Below are 26,314 nucleotides of genomic sequence, written 5' to 3'. Positions count from 1 at the left end.
TTTAAATTATCTCTCCTTGATCTATTTTCTAGGTCAGTGGTTTTTCCAATGAGATATTTCACATTGTTTTCCATTTTTTCATTTCTTTGGTTCTGTTTTATAATATCTTGATTTCTCATCAAGTCACTAGCTTCCACTTGCTCCAATCTACTTTTTAAGGTAGTGTTTTCTTCAGTGGTCTTTTGGACCTCCTTTTCCATTTGGCTAATTCTGCCTTTCAAGGCATTCTTCTCCTCATTGGCTTTTTGGAGCTCTTTTGCCATTTGAGTTAGTCTATTTTTTAAAGTGTTATTTTCTTCAATATTTTTTTTCAGTATTTTTTTGGGTCTCCTTTAGCAAGTCATTGACTTGTTTTTCATGGTTTTCTCGCATCATTCTCATTTCTCGTCCCAATTTTTCCTCAGCTTCTCTAACTTGCTTTTCCAACTCCTTTTTCAGCTCTTCCATGGCCTGAGACCAGTTCATGTTTTTCTTGGAGGCTTTTGCTGTAGGCTCTTGGACTTTGTTGACCAGGCCATATGTTTTGGTCTTCTTTGTCACCAAAGAAGGATTCCAAAGTCTGAGACTGAATATGGGTGTGTTTTTGGTGCCTGGCTATGTTCCCAGCCAACTTACTTGACCCTTGAGTTTTTTGTAGGGGTATGACTGCTTGTAGAGCCAAGAGCACTTTGTTCCAAGCTTGAGGGACCATGCCGTTTTTTTTCAGAGCTATTTCTATATAGTCAGCTCTGCCACCCCAGCACTCCTCCTTCCTCAAGAACCACCAACTCAGACCTGATGCAAATCTTCAGCAGGCTCTGCACTCCTGCTCTGATCTGCCACTTAATTCCTCCCACCAGGTGGGCCTGGGGCTAAAAGTAACTGCAGCTGTAGTTCTGTAGCTGCACCTCCCCTGCTGCCTCTGGGGCAGTGGCCACACTGCGAACTCTGGCCCCTGCAGCTTTTCCCACTAACCTTCTCTGTTGTCTTTGGTGTTTGTGGGTTGAGAAGTCTGGTAACTGCCACAGCTCACTGATTCAGGGTGCTAGGGCCTGTTCTGCCTGGCTCCTGGCCTGGTTGGTCCTGCTGCCTCCCATGCTGAGCTCTGCTCCCCTCCACTCCGTGCGTGATAGACCTCATCCAGCGACCATCCAGGCTGTCCTGGTCTGGGTCCATGCTTCCCTCTGCTATTTTGTGGGTTCTGCAGTTCTAGAATTTGTTTAGAGCCACTTTTATAGGTTTTTGGAGGGTCGTGGTGGGGAGCTCACACAAGTCCCTGCTTTCCAGCCGCCATCTTGGCTCCACCTCCAGAAGTCTCTCTTACTGCTTCTTGAAGGGAGGATTGTAGAACAATTGCTGCTACTTGGGTCAGTGTCTTCCTTGGCTAGTGAAGGATAGCAGATCTCTCTAAGGTAGGAGATTTAAAAAAAAAATCCCAACCTTTATTTCATTGGTATGAAGAATTCCTAAGTGTGGAATCTCTCTACTTATTTAGAATGTGAAGTTTAGGGAATTGTCTGTGACACTGTGAAATTAAGTTACTTGCATATCACTTAGGTGCATCACACCTAGGTGCTACATGCCAGAGGTAGTCCTTCCTGTTTCAAAGGCTTTTTCATCCCTTTATCCATTAGGCCTTGCTGCTTCTATAGCATTTTCAAGTTTTCAAAGTGCTTTCAAACCATTATCTCATTTTATTCTTACAAGAACCCAAAAAGGCAGGTGCCAGCAGTGTTATCAGTTTTTACATTTTCCAGATCATCAAACCTTGGGCTCAGAGAAGCGAAGGATCAGAGGTGGAATCTGGACCCAGGCTGTTTTTTTTTTTAACTTTAGATCCACTACTACATCCACTTTACTATACTTCTTCTAATCATATTTTCATTAAATTAAGAGGTAACACTTTGATGCTGTTTTTCTTAAACATTTACACCATGGTATAAACCTTAATAGGGCAGCTAGTTGATATGATGGATAAAGACCCTGGGCGTGGAGTCAGGAAGACCTGAGTTCAAATCCAGCTTCAGACACTTATTACCTGTGTGACGGTGGGTGAGTCATTTAACCTTCTTTGTCTCAGTTTCCTCATCTATAAAATGAGCTGGAGAAGAAAATGGTTAACTACCCCAGTATCTTTGTTAAGAAAACCCCAAATGGGGTCATGAATAGTTGGACACTTCTGAAAGGACTCAACAACAACAACAACAAACAACAGCATAAACTTTCATTAAATAAAATGTTGCCAGAAACTTTGTGGTGACATCCTGGAAAAGTATTATTTGAAATACCTTTTAATAAATAACAAAAGGTTCAATGACCACAATAAACTTGCTTGAGAAACACTGGCTTTTGTTGTTCTTTTGTCAGTCCTCCTGACTCCAGGGATAAGTACTCTATCTACTGCACCACATAGCTGCCCCAAAATACTTGTTTAATGGAAAGCAATTTAACGTTAGTGCTGTCAGTCTCCCAGTTTTTCCTCTTAACTGAAGATCATTGAAATGGTTGGCACTTCACCTTCCTGCCACACATGCGATCTCTTAGTGATGTCACAGACCCTTGCCTGGAGGTCAGAGATTTAGCAGGTATGCAGAAAGATTTCTTGATTGATTCAGCAGTGATGCTTCTCTCCGAACTGGCTCTGTAAAATTTTCCATCGTGAGATTATTTTATTCCTTAGGTTGTGGTTTGGTGAGGGCAAATAGTTGTGTTCAGGGATTATAAGAGTACCCATGACTAGTCTTTTGGGAAAGTATTTGGCCTTGTTGCCCCTTCACTCCCTGGGCATTTTCTTGTTGGAGATTCATGAGAATGTAGTATAATCTGCTCCACATCTATTAATTAGTTTCCTCTTAATACAAAGGAATAATAAATGTCTGTAATATTTGAAAAGTCTAAATTTCAGCTTCTAAGTGACACAGGCTTTCCCCTGGGTAGGATAGTTGGTCTGTTCTTCAGAAGATGGATTCCTTTAGTTGGGAAGGAGAAACAGTGGGCTGTAGACACAGCAAATGCTTTTTTCCCATAGTGATACTCTTTGATGATTATTTGATCATTATGCCTAGACTGGCCTGGCCTGGTAGGACTATGTGTTAGTTTAGTTTTAATCCAGGCGTTAGTTCTGCAACTTTTTCCAGGGGTCAGAAATAAAGGACTGAGGTGACACCAAGTGAGGTCCTTTCAGAAGGAGCCATCTGCCACAAGGCAATCCTGGGAATTTGCCAGGGAAATATTCTTGGTAGATTTTTTCCTCATGACTGGCCAACTTCGCACATATTAGAAGAATCTCTCCTGGCACCCAGTTTGCTGGACTTTCTCCAGCTACTGCTGGATTAGAGTACCAGAGTGATGTGTTGGAGACAAAGTATGCTCTAACTCTGAATTCACTATCCAGCTACTTCTCTTTGATTCATCGGTGGTGCTTTGTAGGGGAGAGCAAGTGTTAGGAATGATTTTGCAATAATTTATATAATATCTTATTTAAATGGAAGGGACGAGACATTAAAATTTTAGACATTTTGGAAGGAATAGTATGTTAGCCACCAAGAGAATTTAATAGGATTATGGGATGTGTCTCAGCTGTGGGCTTTGAAGAGGAGACCAGATATTTTTATGTCCTCAACTCCTGTGGTTTCTTCTATTAATTCAATGTTGGCTTCATTGGTTGACAGGTGAGAGGGTGCAGAGTTCAAGAACAATGAAACATGAGGTGAAGGAAGCTATCTGTAATAGTGTATCATTGATAGTGACACCTTCTTATGTAGTCAGAAATTGTTGAGCTCCTACTATGTGCCCAGCAGGATGTGAAAAGAAATTAGAAAATGTGGCTTTCTCCCCTCATTGAGTTTATACTACCAGGCTAAAAAACAAGACATATATGTGAGCTTGTTATTGAAGGCAAAGATATCTCCTTTGGAGTGCTTTTTTTTCCTGGCTCTTCTCCTTGCGAACAGGGCCACTGATATTTTTTTCATTTGGTCTTCATTTTATTTTACTCTATGGATTTTACATCACCTTAACTTCTAAATATATTTCTTCTCCCCCCACCTTGTTACAATAAAAGGAAAGAAGGAGAAAAAGTAATTCAGAAGAACCAGTCAATAAATCATCAATAACTATATTGCTAGAATCCAATATTCTACACTCATAGGTTCCTATCTCTATAAAGACGGGGAGAGGTGAGTTTTCTCAGCTTTAAAGTGGAATTTGGTTATTATTGAAAGGTTCAACTTCCTTTATTTGGTTCTTGGCATTTATGTGATTGTAGTTATTTTGTCTATGGTTTTCTTTATTCTACTATTTCATTTGATAGCAGTTCATCAGTCTTCCTGTGCTTCTCTTTATTCCTCTGATGGCATAGTAATTTTTGTTGCCTTCATGTACCACCATTTGTTTAGCCAGTCCCCAGCTGATTCACTTGAAGTTTTATTTCCTGTTATTTTTTTTACTGCAAAAACACACTTCTCTAAATAATTTGGGGTACATAAGACTACCTTGAGTTAGATGCCTGGCAGTGAGATGTCTAGATAAAAGAGTATGACTGTCTTTTTAAAAAAAAAACAAACAAGCTTTCAGGTCAGCTGTGCGTATCTTGTCTTTCCACAGTCCCTTTCCTCATCAACTAATTCCATCTTTTTCTATTTTGCTGGATGTGAGATGCCAATCAAAACAGCCCTGAAGTTTCATTTCTTTTATTCTTATTGATTTGCAGCAGTCTTTCATGATTGCTACTGATTTGAAATTCTTCTTTTGCAAACTGTTTGTTCACATCCTTGGAGCACATAGTCATGAGGTAAGGGCTCTTGATTTTGCATGAGTGTAGGAATTCCTAAATGTCTTGACTGTAAGTAGCTGTCAGACATATTTGATGGAAAGATTGTTTCCCAATTGACAGTTGTCCTTCTTAAACTAGCTACATTGAATTACTCCTACAAAGGCTTTTTTATGTAATCAATTTTATTTCTCTTGATTTTTGTGATCTCTGCTATCCCTTTATTGATTAAGAACTCTCTCCTTGCCATATCTGTCAAAGATACTAGATCTCTTTCTATTCCAATTAAAAATTTGTTCTTAAATTATTATTTTTTGCCTGTTCTGCTGTCACCCATTTTGAGTTTCTTGTAGCATATCACGTAAGATGAATAAACAGATGAGTGAGTGATCATTCATCATTTGATGATGCCTTTAGGTGCAGGGGATACAAAAAAATGAAAAAATTCCCACCCTCGAGGACCTTACATTTTAATGGGAGTGGAATGTGGAAAAGCAGCATATGTAGGGGAGTAGTGGGCAAGAAAGGAATTTTTCTGGGGAGTCGAAGGAATAGCAAGGGGAGACATCAGGCAGCCATTTATCACATCCCTTTACAGAAAGGATTATATTCTTGATTTGATTATTGTTTGTGGAACAAAGGGTATAAAGCGAAGGAGGGGGAAGGGGAGATACATGTGGGTATCTGCATAGCTACAATACAGAGGCCAGATGTCTTGGCTGAATGGATGTGAAGCATGGTCTGAGGCAGTCAGCCAGGGAGAGGCTTGGTGTCTGGAGGTGTGCTTGTAGAGGCTGCTGTTGATAGATGTGTTGGAGCTAGGATGTTAAATTTTTCAGAGTGAGCATTTGCATGTCAGAAATGGGAAAAGCTTACAAGGCAGCAGAGTTTAGGTGGTCGGGTAAAAACTTCATTTCTACACAATTGCCCTCAATTTTTTCTAGCTTTCTAGTGAAAGAAGATCTTCAAGGATCAAAGGTCCATCTTCTTAATAATGATATTCTACTAGGGCTGTTTGGCTGCCAAGGAATACTACAGTCTCTGAAGAACTAAATGAGTCTTCTAATTCAGAGGTAATGGTAAGTGAGAGGACTTTTGAAAAAGAACTGTGGTCAAGGATGTAATCAGAGAAATGTACAGTTGAAAAAGAAGACAGGCTGATCACGTCCTATGTCATATGGAGAGTTGGGAAAACCAGCAGATTTCCCTTATGCACAGCTATGATCCTCACCAGGGAGGACAAAGGCAGGAAGATTCTAGTTCATCCAGTAGCCCAACCCCCTCTCGGTGAATTGACAGGAGTCCCATGGGATGGGTTGTGTGTGTTCTGGATCATTGGAGGGAACTACCACATCCATATGATTACAGATACATCTGACCGTATGAACATTTCTCTCAAAAATCTGTAGCTAGTCAAAATGTTGCCATTCTCACTCTCCAGATTTAAACAGATGGAATTCAGAGAGAGAGACAGTGACTTGTGGTTGTATTGTAACAATCCTGAGGGCTTGTCTCCATAATGAATTTGATGATGTAGAATATAGGTTCTTCACTCTGAGTGAGAATATTCCTAAATTCATGACACTTAAAGTTTTACCCTATAAGGATTCTTGGTCTCCTAGACCATGGAAATAGTGGGAATTCCTTTCTCTCTTTTGTATAATCCCAGTTTTGAAGCCCTTAATAAATAGATATGCTATGCATGAGCAGAAAGCTTTGTCTTATTCCAAAGGTATCTATCTAGTTTGAATTGTCTGATGTTTAGTAAGCTGTGTTCTCTAATAGAAGGGTGTTGCTTTTGAATTATGCTGAGGAAGTCTATGAACAAGTTGGTATAGAGTAAGGTATATTTTTCCCCCAGTAGAATGTAAGTTCCTTGAGAGCATGGCTATTTCATTTTTGTTTTTGTATGTAACTAATCATAGTACCTTGAACATAGTGGACATTCGATAAATACCTGTTGAGTTAAATTGAAATGACCTGGCAGAAGGTTTACTGTCAATTGTTAAATTTAGTCATTGCATTCTCCAACATGAATTTGCTCATGTAGAATATAGTTTCTTTACACTGGGGTCAGCACTCCCAAATTCATGACATTCATAACATTTTACCCCATAAGGGTTCTCAGTTGAAATAGCTTTTTCTCTTTCGCATAATTCCTACTTTGGAGAAACTTTGAAAGGTTACAAGGATCTCTTTTCAGTATGAATTTTCACATGTTAAGTAAGAGAAGAATTATATGAGAAGGTCTCCTCACATTTACTGCATTCATAAGAATTCTCTTTAATACAGATATTCTGATATTGAGTAAGTTCTTTCTTCTTGTGGAAGGAAGGCCATCCCACATTTATTATGTATTTTTAAAATGTAATATTTTATGTTTTCCCCAATTACATCTAAAAACAATTTTAATATTCTTTTCTCAAGTTTTGAGTTCCAAATTCTCTCACTCTATCCCCTATCGCCCCTCTCCATTGAGAAGGCAAGCAATTTGACATGAGTTACATATGTGTAGTAATGGAAAACACATTTCCATGTAAGTCATGCTAGGAAAGAAAACACAGACCAAAAAAAAAAACCCAAAGAAAAATAAAGTAAAGAAAAAGTGTCTTCGATCTGCATTTAGGCTCCACCACTTCTTTCTTTGGAGATGGATAGTACCTTTCATCATAAGTCCTTCAGAATTGTCTTAGATCATTGTATTTCTGAGAATGGCTAAGTCATTGTATTGCCAAGGCAATAGTCACAGCACCGATGATGACTATGAATATACCAGCATAGTTCTGAATCACAAAATGTAACAGACTCTCCATATAGACGACAGAAAAAAAAAACATTTATTCAGACCCCAGAAAGCCCAATCCCAAAACCAGTAAGTCCAATCCATACAACTAGCAAAGAAACTAATACAGATTATCATAGCAGAGAATGACTCCATCTCAAAGCCATTCCCCCCACCCCCTGTCGGGGCCTTCCCACAAACACACTTACAGCACAGCTAGCTCACCTACGTCTGCTCTGTCCCTCAGCTCTAACTGCTCTCAGCAGCTTCCTTCCTGCTCCACCCTTTCCTGTTCCTCTAGTTCAGCAAGCTCCTCCCATCACATGTGACTTAGGCTTCCTCTGATGTAAGCAGGTCACATGGGCCTATTAATGGATAGGGAAGATCTTCAAATTTATATTACCATTACAGTCATCCACAATTGGTCATCATACATATTGCTGTTACTATGTGCATTGTTCTCCTGGTTCTGCTCATTTTACTTTGCATCAATTCATGTAAGTGTTTCAAGGTTTTTCTTACAGCATCCTGCTCATCATTTCTTATAGCACAATATTGTTCCATCACAATCATATACAAAACTAGTTCAGCTTTCCTCAACTGATGGACATCGCCTCATTTTCTAATTCTTTGCCAGCATTAAAAAAGCTGTTATAAATATTTTGTACACATAGGTCCTTTTCCTTTTTTTTTTAAATCTCTTTGGGATACAGAATTAGCAGTGTTATTGCTTGGCTTTATAGTCCTTTGGGCATAATTCCGAATTGCTCTCAAGAATGGTTGAACCAGTATACAACTTCACCAACAGTGCATTAGTGTTTTAATTTCCCACATTCCCTCCAACATTTGTCATTTTCCTTTTCTGTCATATTAGCTAATCTGATAGGTGTGTGGTAGTAACTCAGAACTGTTTTAATTTGCATTTCCCTAATCAATAGTGATATGTGGCTATAGATAGCTTTGATTACTTTGTCTGAAAATTGCTTGTTTATATCCTTTGTCCATTTATCAACTGAGGAATGACTCTTATTTTTATAAATTTGACACAGTTTTCTATATATTTGAGAAATGAGGTCTTTTTCAGAGAAACTTGTTGTAAACTTTTTTCATAGTAATGATTACCAGCTGTGTATTTCCCTCCATCCTATTTTACTCCTACTTTCTCCTTTCATCCTCTCCATTCTCAAAAATATTTTGATTCTGACTTTTACCTTTCTCAATCTGCCCTCCCTTCTATCAAACTCCCTCTTCTTTTTTTATCCCCTTCCCTTCCTACTTTCCTGTATGATAAGATAGATTTTTATACCCAACTGAGCATGTATATTATTCCCTCTTAGAGCCAGTTCAGAAGAGGGTAAGGTTCGCATGCCCCCCTCCCCTCTTCTTCCTTCTTCCCCTCTACTGTAAAATATCTTTTAGAGCTCTTTTCTGTCAGATAATTTACCCCAGTCTGCCTCTTCCTTTCCCCTTCTCCCAGTGCATTCTTTTTTTAACCCTTAATTTTATTTTTTAGATAATCATCCCATCATATTCTTCTCACAACTGTGCTTTCTGTCTGTATATATATACTCCTTGTAACTGCCCTAATAATAAAAAAGCATATATAGTGCCCTCTTGTCTTTGAACTTCTCATGGTTTGTGTCTAGTAGTGTATCAAAGTCAAGTAATTTTTTCTTGAAAAATTATAGTGTTACCCAGCAATTCATAGCTCTATCAGCAATATGGCTGTCATTGAAGCATCTTCCATCCATCCCCCTCAATCTACCTCCTCCTCAAGATCCCACATTAAAGCAGCCTACCCTTTCCAATATGCTCTATGGAATGTCTGTTCAGTAACTGACATAATTTGGTGTTATGCTAAACCTTTTTCTTTCTCAGTCCTTCCTTCTTATTGTAGTCACTGAGACCTGCCTCTCTCTTAATGACAGTTTTCCTGGCCACTCTTTCTAGTTCTGCCTGAACTTTCATTCACCAACCTCCTCTTGTCCTCCAAATCACTGGTTATGGTGGAGTTGGAATATTACTTGCTCCCCAACTTACAAGCTAGGGATAGGAAGAGAAGAGGGAGCATATGTAGGAGCAGTGAAGGAGTGGTTATAAATAAAATAAACTTGAAGAGGGTGAGCATGAAGGGAGACTTAGAAAAAGAGTAAACATGTGATCAGGTGTAGGGCAAGGGGAGAGAATGGTTTGTAAAAATAAGAAAAGAAGCAATCCTATCAGATGCCTTTGATTATACGAGTTGGTATATAACTAAGCCAGGGAGAATCAAAACAGAGAAAGAATATTGTAGACCAGTGTCTAATGAATATTGATAGAACATTACTAAAGAAAATAATAGTAAGGAAGCTGTAATGTCATATGAAAAAGAGTATAAATTATGAATTATTTTGCTTATGCCAGTAATGCAGAGCTGTTTAGTCAATGGAACATTTAAATGTGAATGAATGAAGCATTTATTAAGTGCTTACTGTTTGCAAAGTACTGTGACAAGTACAAGAGATAGGAAAGGAGCATCCCAATGGGAAGACAACATATATGGAAGGCTTTCGGCAGCAAGTTAGATGGAAAAGTCCCATGGTCCTTAGTGCGCAGCAGCAAACAGTAATTCTTTTTTATTATCATTTCCACTGATAAAATCATATCTTTTTAAAATGTTGAACCATTTGACAGTGGCAAGAACTTTTATTTTCTGAGCCTATTGAAGAAATTTTCAGGCTGCATCTCTACAGGGTTTGCTTCACAGAATGATGTCTGAGGGCACTGGGCTTGAAACTTTGTTATTCTCAAGGTTCTTGGGAATAGCAGGCTTGAGTTTGTTCCCATCAGGGTCTGAGGGGAAATGATGATCAAGGTAGTGGTGGTGATGTTTGACTTTCCTGGCACATGTTGCTTTCTCTCCCTCCCTTTGACATAGATATACATGTGTATGTATATTTGTGTATACATATGTATACACGTACATATGCACGCATATATTATATATGTGGAAATGGTTTATACACACATACATGTACAAATATTCATATGCATGTGTGTATAAAAAACCAAGCCCCATATAAGTATGTATACATACACACATACATATGTTTGTATGTATGTTTCACGCGATACAAACAGGAACTTCTCAAAGGAAGAAATCAAGCTACCAATTGCTAAATAAGAAAATGCTCCAAATCAGTAACAATTAGAAAAATACAGATTAAAACACCTTTTAGGTTTCACTTCACACCTATCAAATTGGTAACGTTGACAGTAAAAAAGAATGTCAATTGTTGGACTGTGTAAAGGCAAGAATACAGTAATAAACCATTGAGAACTGGTCCAGCCATTCTGGAAAGCAGTTTGGAACTGTGCCCCAGAAGGCCCTTTGTCTGCTTACTCTTTGACCGAGAAGTACTACTAGTAGTTATATACCCCAAAGAGATCAGGAAAAATACCCATAACTATCAAAATATTTATAGCAATTCTTTTTGTAGTGGCAAAGAACTAGAAACTAAGGTGATACATCAGTTGGGGAATGGCTGAACAAATTACATTATATGAATGTAGTGGAATTTTATTGTGTTGTAAAATGTGGTGGAAGAGTTTTTGAGAAACTTGGGAAGAATTGTATGAATTGATGAAGAAAAACGAAAAGAGGGTCATTGAAACATTTGTTAAATATGCGCAGAAGTGAACAGGAAGAAGCATGGAAGGAAACACAGAAACAGGACAGTTTTGATAGATGACAGTTACATTTTGATTTTATTACATACTTCAAAAAAGAAGAGCAAGGGATTCACAATATTTTTCTATTTTTAATTTGAATGTGAAAATGCTTATTTTATTTTTATATTTTTTAAAATTTAGAATTAAAAAATTAAAATAACCCCACATGTTGTAGGGTGTAATTTTTTTTTGGTTAAAGAAAAGCTGTCCAAATTTGGGAGCAGTTTTGGTACTGGTCAAAAAAGTTAACCACATTTTTTAAAATGTAGGATTAGTTCTTAGTTATGTTTCGGAGGAATGCTACCCAATCTAACTTTTTTTTCTTAAATTTTTCTAGTGCTACTCAGGGCATTAAAATAAGGTTTTAAATTGCTCTGCTGTTCTTTATGTATAATTATGAGAAAAGGGAGAGGAATTTCAGTCACTTAAATTATAGGGGAGGTGACTATATTTAACCTGTAATGAAAATTCAAAGGCTGAGTACCTTTTTATTTGAATATTAACCCCGCCCCCAAAATTCCACCCCAAACAAGACACTGTTCCCAAGGGGAAGAAAAAAACAATCAATTTCCCCCTATTAGGAGGATCAATTAGATGACCTCTTTGAGTTATAAAAGTCAGAGATATGAAATATCCATAATGTCTTCACATGCTTGTGTACTGCAACCAAAGTTGGTTTCTGGTCAGTTTCGTATCTGGTTCTCAGGCACTTGTTACACAAAGCTTCAGTGTTTAAGCTAGAGATCTGCAGTAATTCAGATTACAGTTTATATTTCTGAGGCCTGATGGGATTCTATAGTTTCAGTAAGTCACATGTTAACATCTGCAAGGGATTTTTAATAATAATGCTTATTAAAGCACTTGTACCAGTATTATGTTAATCCTCATGATACCTGTGAGAAGGATGATTATCTTGTTGTTGTTTCAGTGAATAAACACAGAGAGGTTTAAATGCTGGTTTCTTATGACTAATGAGAATAAAAAGTAAGATGTGGGAACTACAAAGAAGGGATAGTTACTAAAACTAGAGATTACATATAAAGTACTGTTGCATATTGCTGTTATGAAGTCACATTAACATAAAACTGAAGTCAGTTCTGTCAATAATTAGATGCACAAATTTATTTTTCACAGTATGTTGGGATAAGACACTTTTCCCTTCCATTTATATTTTGATTCAGGAAGGATCTAGACTGCATGAGGTAATTCAGTCTATTTGGCAATGGTGAACTCCATCAGTAGATTGTACATTTTACAAAATATATTCCTGCCAGTAGTTCAAAACATTCCCACTTCTTTTGTGAGTTTGGACCATCTGAATCACTGACTTAACTAAGTACACTGAAGATTTCAAATGTTTGCTAATAACCTCAGGTTTCTGTAGGGTGCCAGTTATTCCTTAAAGTCCTAATTCACTGTGTGGCTCATTCTCAAAATACCTTGTTGACATAAGTGGAAATTCTTAGCCAAAAGAAAGCCCTGAATTAGCTTCTATGAAAAGATGACAAAGAAACCTATATATTCCCAATAATAAGTAGAATTTATACACCACTTTAAGGTTTACAAAATGATTTACAAATATTATATCCTTTGATCCTTAGAACACCCTGCACATTCAGTGCTCTTACATTTCATAAAAAGGGAAACTTAGGTAGACAAAGGTTAGGTGACTTGCCTAGGGTCGCACAGCTAGTATGTGTCTGAAGTTGGATTTGAATTTAGGTTTTCCTCATTCCAGGTCCAGCACTCTGTCCAGTATGCCAACTAACTGCTTCGGGAACAATGAGATAACTCAAAGTACAAAATAGCTTCCTCAAGATAAGAATCTGTCTTTTATCATTCTACTAAACTATGGAGTATTGTAATGTTCTTTTGTCCTCCTTGGAATATTCTTTTACCTCCTTTCCACCTGTCATACCCTTCTAGATACATATAAAGGTAGGAAGGACCTTAGAAGTCATCTAGTCTACCCCTTGTTTTACAAATGAAGAAACTGAGGCCCAGAATCATAAAGCGATCTACCTAAGGTCCCATAAGTAGTAAATAACCTGTCATCTGGCTCAAATACTTTTCCATCCAGTTGTTTGTGATTACAGCAGCTTTCGATGATCTCTTTTCTCCTTCTTTTCCTATACACTCTCTGAACTTATGTAGTATTTATTGTCTACACCCCTCATTTACCATTCTGCTTATGCTATGTTTTATTTTTATGCATATATCCTGTCTCTCTTGAAAGCCTGAACTGTATCTTATTGCAGTGTTTTGCCCTTATACCAAAAGTTGTAGCTGTACAATAAATATAAGTTGTTGACGATGCAGATGGATAATAATATAAATTCAGAGGTCAATAGAAAGATGCATTTGGCAGGTTCAAATTCATGAAATTTTTATAGTACGTGAAAGGATATTATGTGGCTCTTTATCACGAAGGTTTTCTTTTAAACACTGATATGTTGCTTATGATACTAGGTGGCTATCAATGATAGAACGATATGATCATAGGAGAAACAAAATTTCAGGTGACCCCTAAAATAATGGAAAAATGTATGGTAAGTTTAAGTAGGCTTCTGGGTGTTACCAATGATGACTTTTGTTTGAGGAATAGTGTGAAAGACATTATCAAACACATGTAGGAGAAGGGATGTAATTAGGGTGAGAACTTTACAGGTAGATGGCCTGAGTACTGCAAGGAGTATCCCTGAAATATTAAGAGAACTAGAGCAGTCTTGAGTGCATTGAATACATCCCATTTAGGGGAGCTGTGGAAAATATGGGCAGGAATCACCTAAGATAAGAATGTACAAGGACAGTCCATTCTATATTGGTGAATGGAGGACTATAATTTGATAATAAGATCATGGATTCATTAAATATTGATGATGATAAACTTCTTACTTACAAAATAGGGAAGAAGTATACTTTTTACTTTCATCTTGGGGAACAACGTAGCAACTACTTACTACAGTTGATAAAATTAAACAGTGAATTGAAAATAAATGTTTCATTTTGTTTTGTAGGTAGCAGTTGATTTTCTTCGTGGATCGTATCAGTGGGCTGCTTCCTCTGTTAGATTGTTGTGAATACTCAGAGTTGGTCCATATTAATATTTTACTGTCTTAAAATGTGCAAAACTTCTGGGTAAAAACGTCAGTAGAGGTTTTTCCCCCCTGTGGTTACATATACATTTAAGGTTAATAGTTAGCATTTACATAGCACTTTAAGGTTTGAAAAGCACATTGTAAGTATCTCATTTCATTCTCTTAACAGCCCTGGGAGGTGGATGCTATCGTTATCCTCTGTTTATGGATGATAAACCTGAGGCAAGACACAAGTTGTTATTTTCCCAGAATCCTACAGCTTGGAAGAGAGGTCTTTCTGACTCAAGGTCTACATCCTCTTTCCTCTGCGGCTGCTTCTTGGTATTTGGGCAGGTGTAGGGCAACCTTTGCATTAACAAAGAAATTGATTTGGTTCATGAACCAAACTGACTTTCTATTTTTAGACAGCAATCTCTCAGCTAATTCATAATGATCATGGATTTATTGATGCATGTGCTTTCTGTCTTGTTCCAATGTTACTTGTTGTCCTCTTGGCACCTGACTCAATAGTTTTAGGAAAAGGCCTGGAATTTTTTTTCCTTTGTGTTTTATTCTTTGAATCATCTGCAGACTCCTCTCAAGTATCTGTTGCTTTTCATGGCAGTGGAATTAGAGAAAGGCCAAGAAAGTTAGAGTACAGAAAAGAATGAAGGAAGCAGAAGAAGAGAGAGCAGGATGGGAAGTTCAGAGTATATAATGGTTGAAATGGTTATTCGGACTGGATACATATGCAGAAAATTAAAATTCCATATAATCTCATTTGGAACAAACCTCAGAGTTCATTTAGTAAGCTATCACTTTATGTATAAGAAAGGCAAGACCCAGAGAGATAGAATAATATCCTGAAGGTTAGTGGCAAGACCAGGATTAAAGGTCAGGATACTTAACTCCTAGTATAATGCAACACCACATTCCCTGCTCACAGCAGTTGAAAGAAGAAATGGGTCTCTGTTTATGTCATTATAAGCAGTGTACTTGTAGCCTGAATAAGCTCATTTGAATATGTGTATATTCAGATGCATGCATACATATACATACATATGCACACACATACACACATATATACACACATAGATACATATATGTATATATTCATAGGAGAAATACATGCCAAGGAAGAAAACACTTTTTCTTCATATTGTGTCATAAAAATTTGACAAACATCAAAATCTTCCAGTTCCTAGCAAGAATTCAGGAAAATTTATAACATTGTAGGCAATTAAAATGTGGTCTTAAAAGAAATTAGTTATGCCTTCAACATACTGCTACAAGTTGACTGATGACAACAACTCTGGTGCTTGTTTATGTAACACTGAGTACCCTGGAAACTTAAGGTACTTCAGCCATTTGTTTGGGGTCACCATGGAGCCACAAGGAAGTTGTAGTAGCTGAAGTTTCAGTTTCATGGTCAGCTACCTCTCAGTTTTCTCTGTATAGTCTAGGCAGAAACTGAAGAATGTAAAGCTTCTTGAAGCTAAACAAAATTCCCTGTTCAAAGGACGTGTCTATTGGCGATACTTTAGTGTGCAAGATTCCCTTTGTACTCACTGTTGTGTTTGAAGGTCCGTATTGTTGCCTTTGAAAGTCTGGCTCCAAGAACAATAGAGGCATGATTTAATTCATCACTTAAAATCAGGCAACCCTGTGAAGAAATGGAAAACAGTTATATGACCAGTACAATATTACAATACAGGATCAAAACATCAAAGTTCCATATTTGGAAGGGGCTTCAGAGGCCCATCTAGTCCAATCCATGCTTGAACAGAAGCTCTGTATCATTCATCTTCTGCTTGAATACCTTCAGTGAGGCGAAAACATTACTGACCAAGGCTGCCAAATCCATTGACTCATAGACCATTAGAGTTGGAAGAGGCCTTATAGATCCTTTAGGTCAGCCTTCTCATTTTGTTGATGAGGTAACCAAGACATAGAGAGCTTAAGCTACTTGCCCTAGGACACACAGCTAGTGAGTAGCAGAATTAGTACTGGAACCTTGATCTTCTAAATTTAAGTACGATAAGAGTACATCAGGTCTCAGATCACTCCATTGTTATAAAGACCACCAACTGACTTGAATGTCTTTGTGGGTAAGATAATCTTAATTAATAATATAATAATAATAATCTTAAAATAATCTTAAAATGAACTGATTTGCCTAGACTTTCAAGTATGTGAATGATGATTGTGACACACTCTAGTATTCTTCTGATTTATGTTGTAAAGGCAGTAACCATGATCTCAGTCAGCAGCAGCTTTAAACTGCAGCATGGAGAATTAGATTTAGAAAGAGCTATTAAAAATTACATTGGATTATGTGAGAAGGTTGTAGTGTCCCTTTCTCTGGAGATTTTTACTACTAGGCTAGATTCTCTGGAATATTTTAGGGGCCAGACTATGCCTTCAGATAATGGGAAGTGACCTTTCAATAGAACTTTAAAGTCTTATGATTCTGTGATTATTACTAATAATAAAACAGTATATACCTTTAGTGAAAGTTACGTATCTTTTTGTTGTTGTTTTACACACAAATCTGGAAAAATTGAAAGTAAGAACAGAATTCATCCTTTGTCTCTGCCAAAAATATTTGGTATTTGGCCAAAGTATTTGACAAGACTATCTGGAGAAGTTCTGTCTTTTCTAAAATTTCCTTCTTTTACTCTTTTGAGTATGATCGTTTACTAATGGGGTATTTTAGAAAGTTTTTTTCTCATGATCTACTTACTGTGTGATACTCTGAACCATATACCAATGAAACTTGATTATCTGAAATACAATTTTACAGCATTTCACAAAGTCTTTAGCATGACTAAGGTTAGGAGTGGGTGGTTGCTGAGATGTACATATTTTTTTGATGGCAGAAAATTTTGTTTTCTGCATTATGGTATTTATTTTGTGATGTCCCATTGTTTGTTTTACAGTGGAGCCCTAAAGCCTTCAGTGTTCAGTAACACAAAGAGGACAACATAAAAGCCTTTTCTAGTGATCACAAATGCCTTGCCCAGTTCTTATCTCAAATGTATTCTTCACTCTTGGAGAGTATTCTTGGTAGTTTGTCAGTGTTAACACACTTAACAGATAAATATATGTTTTAAGGTAAAGTATCACTTTCAGGCGAATGTGGCAAAGCTTTGTCAGACTATCCCCAGTTAAGAGGGATAGGCCAGTTTTCTGGCTATGGTTCATATTTTGTAGATGATTGTTTACAAAATTACTTTTCTTCAAGATTAAAGATTTTAAGATTATTTTTCTAATTTGTAAGCATTTATTTTGCCTCCCTTTTGCTTCTCCCACCGAGAAAGAGAAATAAAACAAAACAAAATCTTTGTGACAAATATACAAAATAAAGCAAAATAAATTCCCACAGTGACCATGTCCAGAAATACATCCCTTGTTTGGCATATTTGGTAATGACTCTCTGTTTGGTGGTAGGTAATAATCTTTGTTATTGGTCCTTTGGAATTATGGTTGGTATTGCCCTGATCACAGTTCTTATATCTGTCAGAGTTGATGTTTTCTTTTAAACAGTGTTTTTTAAATTGTATAAATTGTTCTTCTGGTTCTGGTCAGTTCACTTTGCATCTTCCTGGTTTCTTAGAAATCATCCCTTTCATTATTTCTTATGAGACAGTAATACTCCATCAAACTCATCTGCTATATTTTATACCATTCCCAAATTCATGGACACTCCCTTAATTTCCAGTTCTTGGCCACCACTTTTCAAAGTATTTTGCTTAACCAGTCAGTTTACACTGTGTATTGTAGGTTTAGAGGCATGGAAAGATAGAGCAAGGTCTTGTTATTGCTGACTTATAACCTAGATAGAGGCCACCAGTTCTGCTAACGTGGAAGCTCAAAGGAGTCATTTTGAAGACCAGCCACATATTACTAAAGAAGTAAGTGGGCCAACTTTTTCCATAGAATGCAAATCACATTAGTACAGCTAAAAGCGGTAAAAGCTATAATTCTTTAAAATAATAATGCACAGATACCTTAAAATAATTCTTACCTTTCCAACCAGTGCTGGAATATTCATTGAGTTGGTAGCAAAACCCATTCCAAACACCATAGCTGCTTCTACTCCCAGAAACTGGGCTACCAGGTTCTCCAACTCTTCATGTTTATCAATGTGACCTGAAGGAAGGAGAATAAAATATACCACATTTTTCATTTGAAAGAGTACATAATTGTAATGACCTGTAACCAGAAACCTATGTGAATTAAAGGACATTAGTATTTCTCCACATCTGAATGTCAGCTTTGTAGTGAGCACTTTGGATTCCAAGAAAACAGCACACTTGGTCTCTAAATCCTTTAATGTAACTGCTTTGTGGTTTACTTAGAGACAACTGAAAATGGCTTATCGTTGTCTTCCATTATTTTGCTCTATCTTAAATTTTTGACTTGGAGGCCCAAGGGTGAAATAATCAGATTGTAATAGGCACACAGATGCAGAAGATACAAAAATTATATTTATATCTAATGGAAAATTAGATAAGAACTAATGGATAAATATTATCTATAGGATAGAGTATCAAAATACTACTATCAGTATATGTTATTGTTAATATATTTTGCATTATGATAACCTATGTTTATCTTAGAAGGATAGTTTAAGTAGAATAAATCAGGAATCTGTGCTTGAATATTTGCTGTTTAGTATATTTTATCAATAATTGGATAAAGGTGGATTATGATATGAATATGCAAGTGACACAAATCTAGGAGGGGTAGCTAGTAGCTAACACAATGAATGACAAAGTCACAGTTCAAAAAGACCTTGATAACGTTACTGGGGAAGATGAGGCATATCATCTTGGGGGGCATCAGGAAAGGTCTTCTGTAGGTGCTAAAACTGGAGATGAACTTTGAAGGGAGCTAGAGGTGAGAAGAGAATGCATTCCAGACATGAAGAACAGTCTGTGTAATGGTTAAAAATACTTGGATGCAATTTCTTTAAACTGAAACTAGAACATATGATGGATCATAGGACTTTAGTTGGAAAATGACCTTAGTGTCCCCCTAGTCCAAAACATAACTGCCAAAGAATGCCCTCTACAACTTAACAAAAAGGGGTCATCCAACATTTGTTTGAAGAGTATAGAAAGTAGACCCTACCACCTGTGGAGGCAGCTTATTTGATTTGGTGACAACTCTGATTGTTAGGGTGTTTCCCTGAAATCACACCTAAATTCTATCTTTACAATTTCTACCCACTGAAATAGAGCAAATCCAAGCTTCTTGATATGACTACTCTCAGTTTCTTGAAAATAGCTATCAAGTTCCCAATTTTTTTTCTTCTTAAAGCTAAACATAAGATCACTGACTCATAGATTAAGTACTAGAAAGAACCTTAAAGATCATCTTCCTCAATTCTTTCCTTCTAGTCTCATGTGTCATGAATTCAAACCATTTCACTATCCTCGTTGCTGTCCTCTGGGTGCATTCTGACTTATTTCATTCTTCCTTAAACATTGTGCCCAAAAGGACATGATGCTGTCTTTGTTTATGAATTCTCTTAATAGTGATCAGTGAGATTAAAACATGAAACCCCTCCCAAGTAAAAAGAAATCCCCTCGTCACTATCAATAAGCTGTCATCAGAATTGGGTGCTGTTTTAATACTTAGAGGCTGTTTTAAGACATGCAAAGTAGAGAAGGGAAGGATAGTCTGAGGGATAGGGACTTGATCTGTAATTTCATTGCTGTAGGGAACATTTGTGTAAGGAAACTCCCTCTACCAATTTCAGCAGACACCTTTGCGATTTCGTATTGGAGAGTTGCCTAGAGCACTACAAGGTAAAGTAGCTTGCTCAGAATCACACAGCCAGTATATGTCAGATGGAGGACTTGACCCCAATGGCTTTGAGACTAGCTGTCAGTCGACTATGATATGTTGCCTCTTTTTAATTTAAACAAGATGTAATTATTTGTCTCGGTTGTTTTCATTTTTTCATGGATTATGTGGATATTTGCTACTGTTGTACATTTTACTTTGCATGGATGACCACAGTCCTTGTGAATAGCTCTGCCATACCTGGGGTGTATCTTCACAACATTAAATGTACTAGCATTTTGCTAGTCATCCAAATTGACCAAAATATGCAGCCATGCTGCCCAGAAAATAAAAATCCACATAGCCTAAAACCAAGTATCTGTTTTGTTTTAGTTGGATGGGATTAGGTTTTAAATTTCTCTGATTCTATTAGAGTTATGAGGCAAAGACTTTTTGTAGTCTCTTTGTTTAAGTGTGATCGCACCTAGAAAATCTAATTAACTTTTTTTGTCCCTGGCTCATGTAGGCTGGGGGTAATCTAAATGTGGCATTAATATCTGCTAGTACATTTTAGTTTGTATACAACAAGATAAAACGCTGGCATGCCAGGCTGTGAACAGCACTGAAAATAAACTTCTAGAGCAACACAATATAGCCTTATGGTATTTTGTGTGTTCATAGTGGACAGCTTCAATGGATAATTTACTTCATAGTAATATATTCTAGAGTCATGAGCAAGTTGAGGTCATCTAATATTTAGAATTGGAGAGGAATAACGACATGAAAAACCCATGTTTTATGTAGTAATTTACAGTTTTCAAGGTACTTTCACATATGCAGATACTCAGGTGGATCTATAATCTCATAGATTTAGGAATTCTTTACAGTGGTGAAGATAACCCATTTATGCCTATTCATTTTGTGTGTGTGTGTGTGCATGTATATGTATACATACATACATATATATATATATATATATAGATAGATAGATATATATATATAGATATATAGATATGTTTGTATGTTCTCTCTCCCACAAGCTTCTTGAGAACAGGGGCTGTATTTTCTCTTTTTGTATGCCCAACACTTAGTAGTGTCTCGTCTATAGTAGGCACTTAATAAATGTTTATTGATTGATTATATGACTCTTGTCCTGTCCTCCAAAAAGGTCACAACAGTGTTAAAGTACTGCCTTTTTTTTTCTTTCATTGTGACCGTGGACTCTGCGTATGGCATGTAACTGGCCTATCTTTTCTTTCTATTATACACTTCCTTTAAGTTGTTCCTTACTCCTATTCTCGTTTGGTTATATGTTGCAGCCTGCTCACACCTACCATGCTTATTTCCTTTGTCCTCTCGGTGGTGCTTGTCTAGTTCCTTGAAGGAAGTGGTATTCCAGGTCTCACTGCCATAAAGCATCACCAATAAAATGTTTGTATTGAAAATATGGGCCTTTTGCTTTTATGGAAAGCTTGAGTGTTAATGAAGTGCTTTGCAGTTTTACCAAAAGCAATCCAGACCACTCTCTTCAACTTTGGTTCTGGCTTACAATATTTATTGTCTGTCCCTGATAAAATCTTGGACATGTGCAGGTGTGTATTGAAATCTGTAGCAATAAATATTTTTCATCCATTAGGTAGATAGAAAGGCCAAACTCTTTTGAGTAATTACAGATTTTCCAAGTGGCTTTGCTTTGTTTTAGGAATTGATATAATGTCATCCACAAACAAGACTTCATTATTAACAGAGAATCTTTCCTTCACTTGGATTCTGCATTTTGTCTCCTGTCACAGAGATGATAATTTTGTCATGCATACATCTGTTTTACATCACCTGATAGCTTCTTATCATAAAGTTATTGAACAGAATTATTCTCTAGTTACAATCTCTAGGGAATCCTGAATGATAATGGTATTTGGATGGGAGACATTTTGTAGTAAAAGAGCTTATAAAGTAGCATTTTGTTCTACTAAGTTGAATGCTTCTTTGTGATCAGCAATCAAGCACGATGAGATCTGATATTCTTTGCATCTTTCAGTCAGTTGTGAGATGATAAAGACATGGACTCTTGTGGAATATTATTTGTAAACTCCTGCTTATTCCTTATTAATAATGTTATCAAGGACATTCTCAATTCACGTATAGATGACCCCTCATAAAGATTTTTTAATAGGTGGGGAATATACATCAATTGGTGTTCTCTTGGTCACCTTTTTTGGTATCAATAAGGTCTGAGATTTTTTCCCCCTGTGCTTTTGGTATCTTCCATCTTTCTTAGATATGTTATACATTGATTTCTCAGTGTGCTAACAATTATATCACCTCTAGCACAGATATCCTCAATATATACATGATCTAATATGGATGCTTTTTTGTTTTTGTTCTTTTATTCATTTGCTTCCTCTCTGAATATCTTAGGGACTGTTGTGTCAGGGTCCAAATGTGGTAGTTTCACTGTCCTTGATGGTGAAAAGAATTTGTTGTATTTTTTTTGCAACTCTTTTCCATTTTTTGGTTTTGTAATCCTCTTTTTGTTTTCATCCTTGAATACCATTCACATGAGTTTGCTGAGTTTATATCTTGCCAAGCTTTCTCTAGACTAGATTTGCCCTCCACTGCTTCTCTCAACTTTGTGAGATGATATTACTCATAATTGACTATCATCCTTCTTCTTATGATCTTACGGATAAGTTTATATTTTAACCCAGTGTTGCATTTGGAAGCCATTTATCTCTGGCAAGTAAGTTGGATTTTTGTTTACTAGGGTCTTTTCTGGGTTAAATATTCTTAATTGTATACCATATCTTGTTCTCATGACTCATCTTTCTCCTTGTTTATTAGGAATTCTGATCTTAGGGCTGTCTGTACACAGACTCAGAAAAAATTCCCACAACCATTGTGAATCTTTTCCTCCCCATTAAAATGCAGTCTCAGTGATGTTATTTCATGCTTTACATGTCCATGTAACATATGAAATATGTATTACACATATATAATCTACAAGTCTTTGGCATCTCATTTTTCCCCTGGAACTTTATTTTTACATATATTTCTTCACATCCTCACTTTTTCCTACCTTTGGACTAAAAGTGACCAGATGATACAGCATATTGACTTAATTTGGCAAGTCTTAAAAAGTTCTTCATAGAATTTATGTACCATTTTGTCCTTGGCAAAGTGTAAATTGAAATTTTTTCATAGTGTCTTTTTGCAAATGGTTGTCATTAGTACTATAATATATGATGACCAAATGTCCCATGAAATAATATTTTTTGAAGCTTTGGGGGAATATGATAGAGCCAATTTGCAAATTCTATACCCTTCTATTTAACTTATTTGACTTCTTTCTTCTGGTTTTAATTATATTAAGAATATTAAGATTAAGACTATTCAGATCCTCTAGCAATATGTTGCTTGTTGGTCTTTGGACAAGGGTCTCATGTTTGCCAATAGCAAATAGATGTTTGTTGATGTTGTACAAATCTCCCAATTGTTAGCATCCTCTATCCCTTTTCCTGCGCCTCTGCCACCATTGCGGTTGAAGCAGAAGGAGACCGCACAGGACCGAGAGCCATCTAAAATTTTTCTTTTTTTGTTGGGCTGCCATGGCCCCAAAGTTTTACCACCAGGTGATCATCCTATTGATAATGTGCCTCTACATTATTGGCTTGTCTTGGAAAAGAGACTCTGTTCCTTTGAACAAAGGCTTCTTTTGAAGCCTTTGCAGTATGTTTAGACTTACCAGAGTATGAGCTCTACTGACAAGAACCCAAGCCAATAAATATTTATGAAGCTCCTACTATGTGCCAAGCACTGTGCTAAGTGCTGTTGAACCAATTGATAAAAAAGAAAAATGGTCCCTGCCTGTAAGGAGCTTACAATCTATTGGTGGGAGAAAATACACAAAAGGAGGCAGGATAAGGGAAGGGGAGACTACGAGAGCATCTTGTTCCCTGGAGTTGAAACTAGGGAGAGCAGCAGATGCAGAGTAAAGTGAGCCAAATGTCCAGTTTCTCTCCTCTAAAGAAAGTGTTTGATACTTTATACTCCAGCCCTCCAATTAGAGGGAAGAGCAGACCAGGGGAGCAGATGTCAGAGAAGGCTTGAATTAGCAGCATGATGATATCCCAAACCCCCCTTTTTTAAGAATCCCCAAACCTATTCTAACTTAAAACTACACCAAGACTTTTGGGACACTCTGTATATGAAATAAATATAAAAATAATGTAAATCAGTGTGAAGTAGTTAAATACAAGGTAGTTTGAGAAGAAAGACTTTTGCTATTGAGAAGATTAGGAAAGGCTTTGTGTGGGCAGTGGTGCTTGAATTGTATCTGGTGAGGCAGCTTGGGAAGGAGCCAGTGCCAAGGCACAGAGACAGAGTTGGAGAGGCCACTTTGCCTGGATCCCAGAATCCTGGAGAGTGATGAACGCAGCATGTCTGGTGACAGTGAGCAGAGCAGAAAATAACTTAGAAAGAATCGGCTACTTTTAAACCTTCAAAATCCAATCTGTTCCAGTAGGAATTTAAAATTAAAAGAACCAGGTTTTCACACAAGGCTGCCAACTTTTAGTTTATAGAATATTGAACATACTCCAATAGATTGTGAGGAGGTATAGTATTAATCTTATCAAAAATCTTCCCCACCCATTCAATAGGGCTCAGGTGGGCCTAGATGGGATGATTATCTTTGTTCCTAAGTAGGCCCCAAGCCCTCAGAGCTACTAAGACCAGAGCCAATGGTATGTGCACTGAGTTCTAGTCAATCAGATGACAGCTAGGAATGTATAAAAAGAGAGCCTAGAACTAGGAGCAGCAGAGCAGAACTAGGAGCAGCTGAGCTGAGAGTGGCACGATTCAGAAGCAGAGAGCCAGCATCGAGAGAGAGAGGGCAGAGTGGAGAGTACCCAACAAGAGAGAGTTGTGGAGATCAAGGAATTCGGAGTCAGCAGAGCTGCAAGAGAGAGTGCTGAGCCTAGAGTTAGTATTTGTCTGTGATCTTTTTATAGGAAGGCCCTAGCATCGAGGGGAAGTTACAGTATGGCTTGGTTCCTTGCTATAATATTTCTTTATAAGTTCCTTTTTACTACAGTGAGATGGGCTTATCGGTTTTGGAATATTATTGCCACAATATCAAATTGGGAGCATTGGTCCTTGAATCTGATCCTCTGGAGTCTAAATAAATGTTATACTTCCTCTTCCTTCTACCTAGAGAATTCCTTATACTTTGTGATTCTGAACCATTCAGACATGCCCATGGTCCTCTCTGAGGTTATGAATTTTGCCTTACTGCTGTAGGAGGAGAGATAAATTGAAATGGAATATAGGAATAGTGTGCTAAGAGTTATTATTGGCAATGTGACTAAACTCATGTATGAGATATTTTACATGTTCAAACAAATCTGAAACAAATATTAGCAATAGTAACATGATACAGTTCCATATTAAAATATATATCTTGTAGCTCTATGTTAATACTGTAATTCTAATGATTTTAAATGCGTGGTTTATTGCCATGATCTTTGTGGCCATTTGGAGAATTAACTGAATTAGTGGGAAAATAAATAGAATGAACATGGTTTTGCTCTCCTTTTCACTCATTGGTGCCCATTAAAATGCACATATTATCTGCATAATGGCTATCTAATTTACTGTCATTTTGTATGTAGTGTACACTTTTGAATGATGTTGTTTTTTAGTAGTGTCTGACTCTTTGTGATCTCATTTTGGGTTTTTTTTTGGCAAAGATACTGGAGTGGTTTGCTGTTTTCTTCTCCAGCTCATTTTACAGATGAGAACTGAAGCAAACAGGGTTGAGTGACTTGTCTGGGGTTACACAGTAAGTGTCTGAAACTGGATTTGAATTCATGAAATTCATAAAAGTGAGTCTTCCTGATTCTAAGCCCAGTACTCTATCCACTGGGCCACCTAGCTGCCTTTGATAAATATATCTTTTGAAATCCTTGTGATTAATAACTCTTAACTTCAAGACTTACACAGAGTTTCATATTTCTCAATCAGGTAAATCCCTTACATACTGTTCCTGAGTTCATGGATAAACCTGAAACTTTCTAGACTGTTTAATACATCACAGAGGCATTGTGTTATAGGGAAAGTGTCGAACTAGATGTCGGACTAAAGTCTGAAAAGCCTGAATTCTAATCCTAATTCTGTCATTCATTTATCAAGTGTCTTAGGGAA

General features: G+C 37.0%; 1 protein-coding gene across 2 annotated transcripts in view; it reads right to left on the bottom strand.

Moving 5' to 3' along the window:
* The window catches only part of SPTLC3 (serine palmitoyltransferase long chain base subunit 3), a 217,900-nt gene that overhangs the window by 105,004 nt on the left and 86,582 nt on the right, over window positions 1-26,314 (bottom strand). For both annotated transcript variants that reach the window (XM_036749299.1, XM_036749300.1), the window contains exons 5-6: window positions 18,348-18,472; window positions 15,890-15,983 (exon numbers count right to left, since the gene is read on the bottom strand). In XM_036749299.1, coding sequence (XP_036605194.1) covers window positions 15,890-15,983; window positions 18,348-18,472 — 219 coding nt within the window. The remainder of the gene's footprint in view (window positions 1-15,889; window positions 15,984-18,347; window positions 18,473-26,314) is intronic.

This window comes from Trichosurus vulpecula, chromosome 3 (genome assembly GCF_011100635.1).
Source record: "Trichosurus vulpecula isolate mTriVul1 chromosome 3, mTriVul1.pri, whole genome shotgun sequence".
Lineage (NCBI taxonomy): Eukaryota > Metazoa > Chordata > Mammalia > Diprotodontia > Phalangeridae > Trichosurus > Trichosurus vulpecula.
This window is presented reverse-complemented; position numbering and strand designations above follow the sequence as displayed.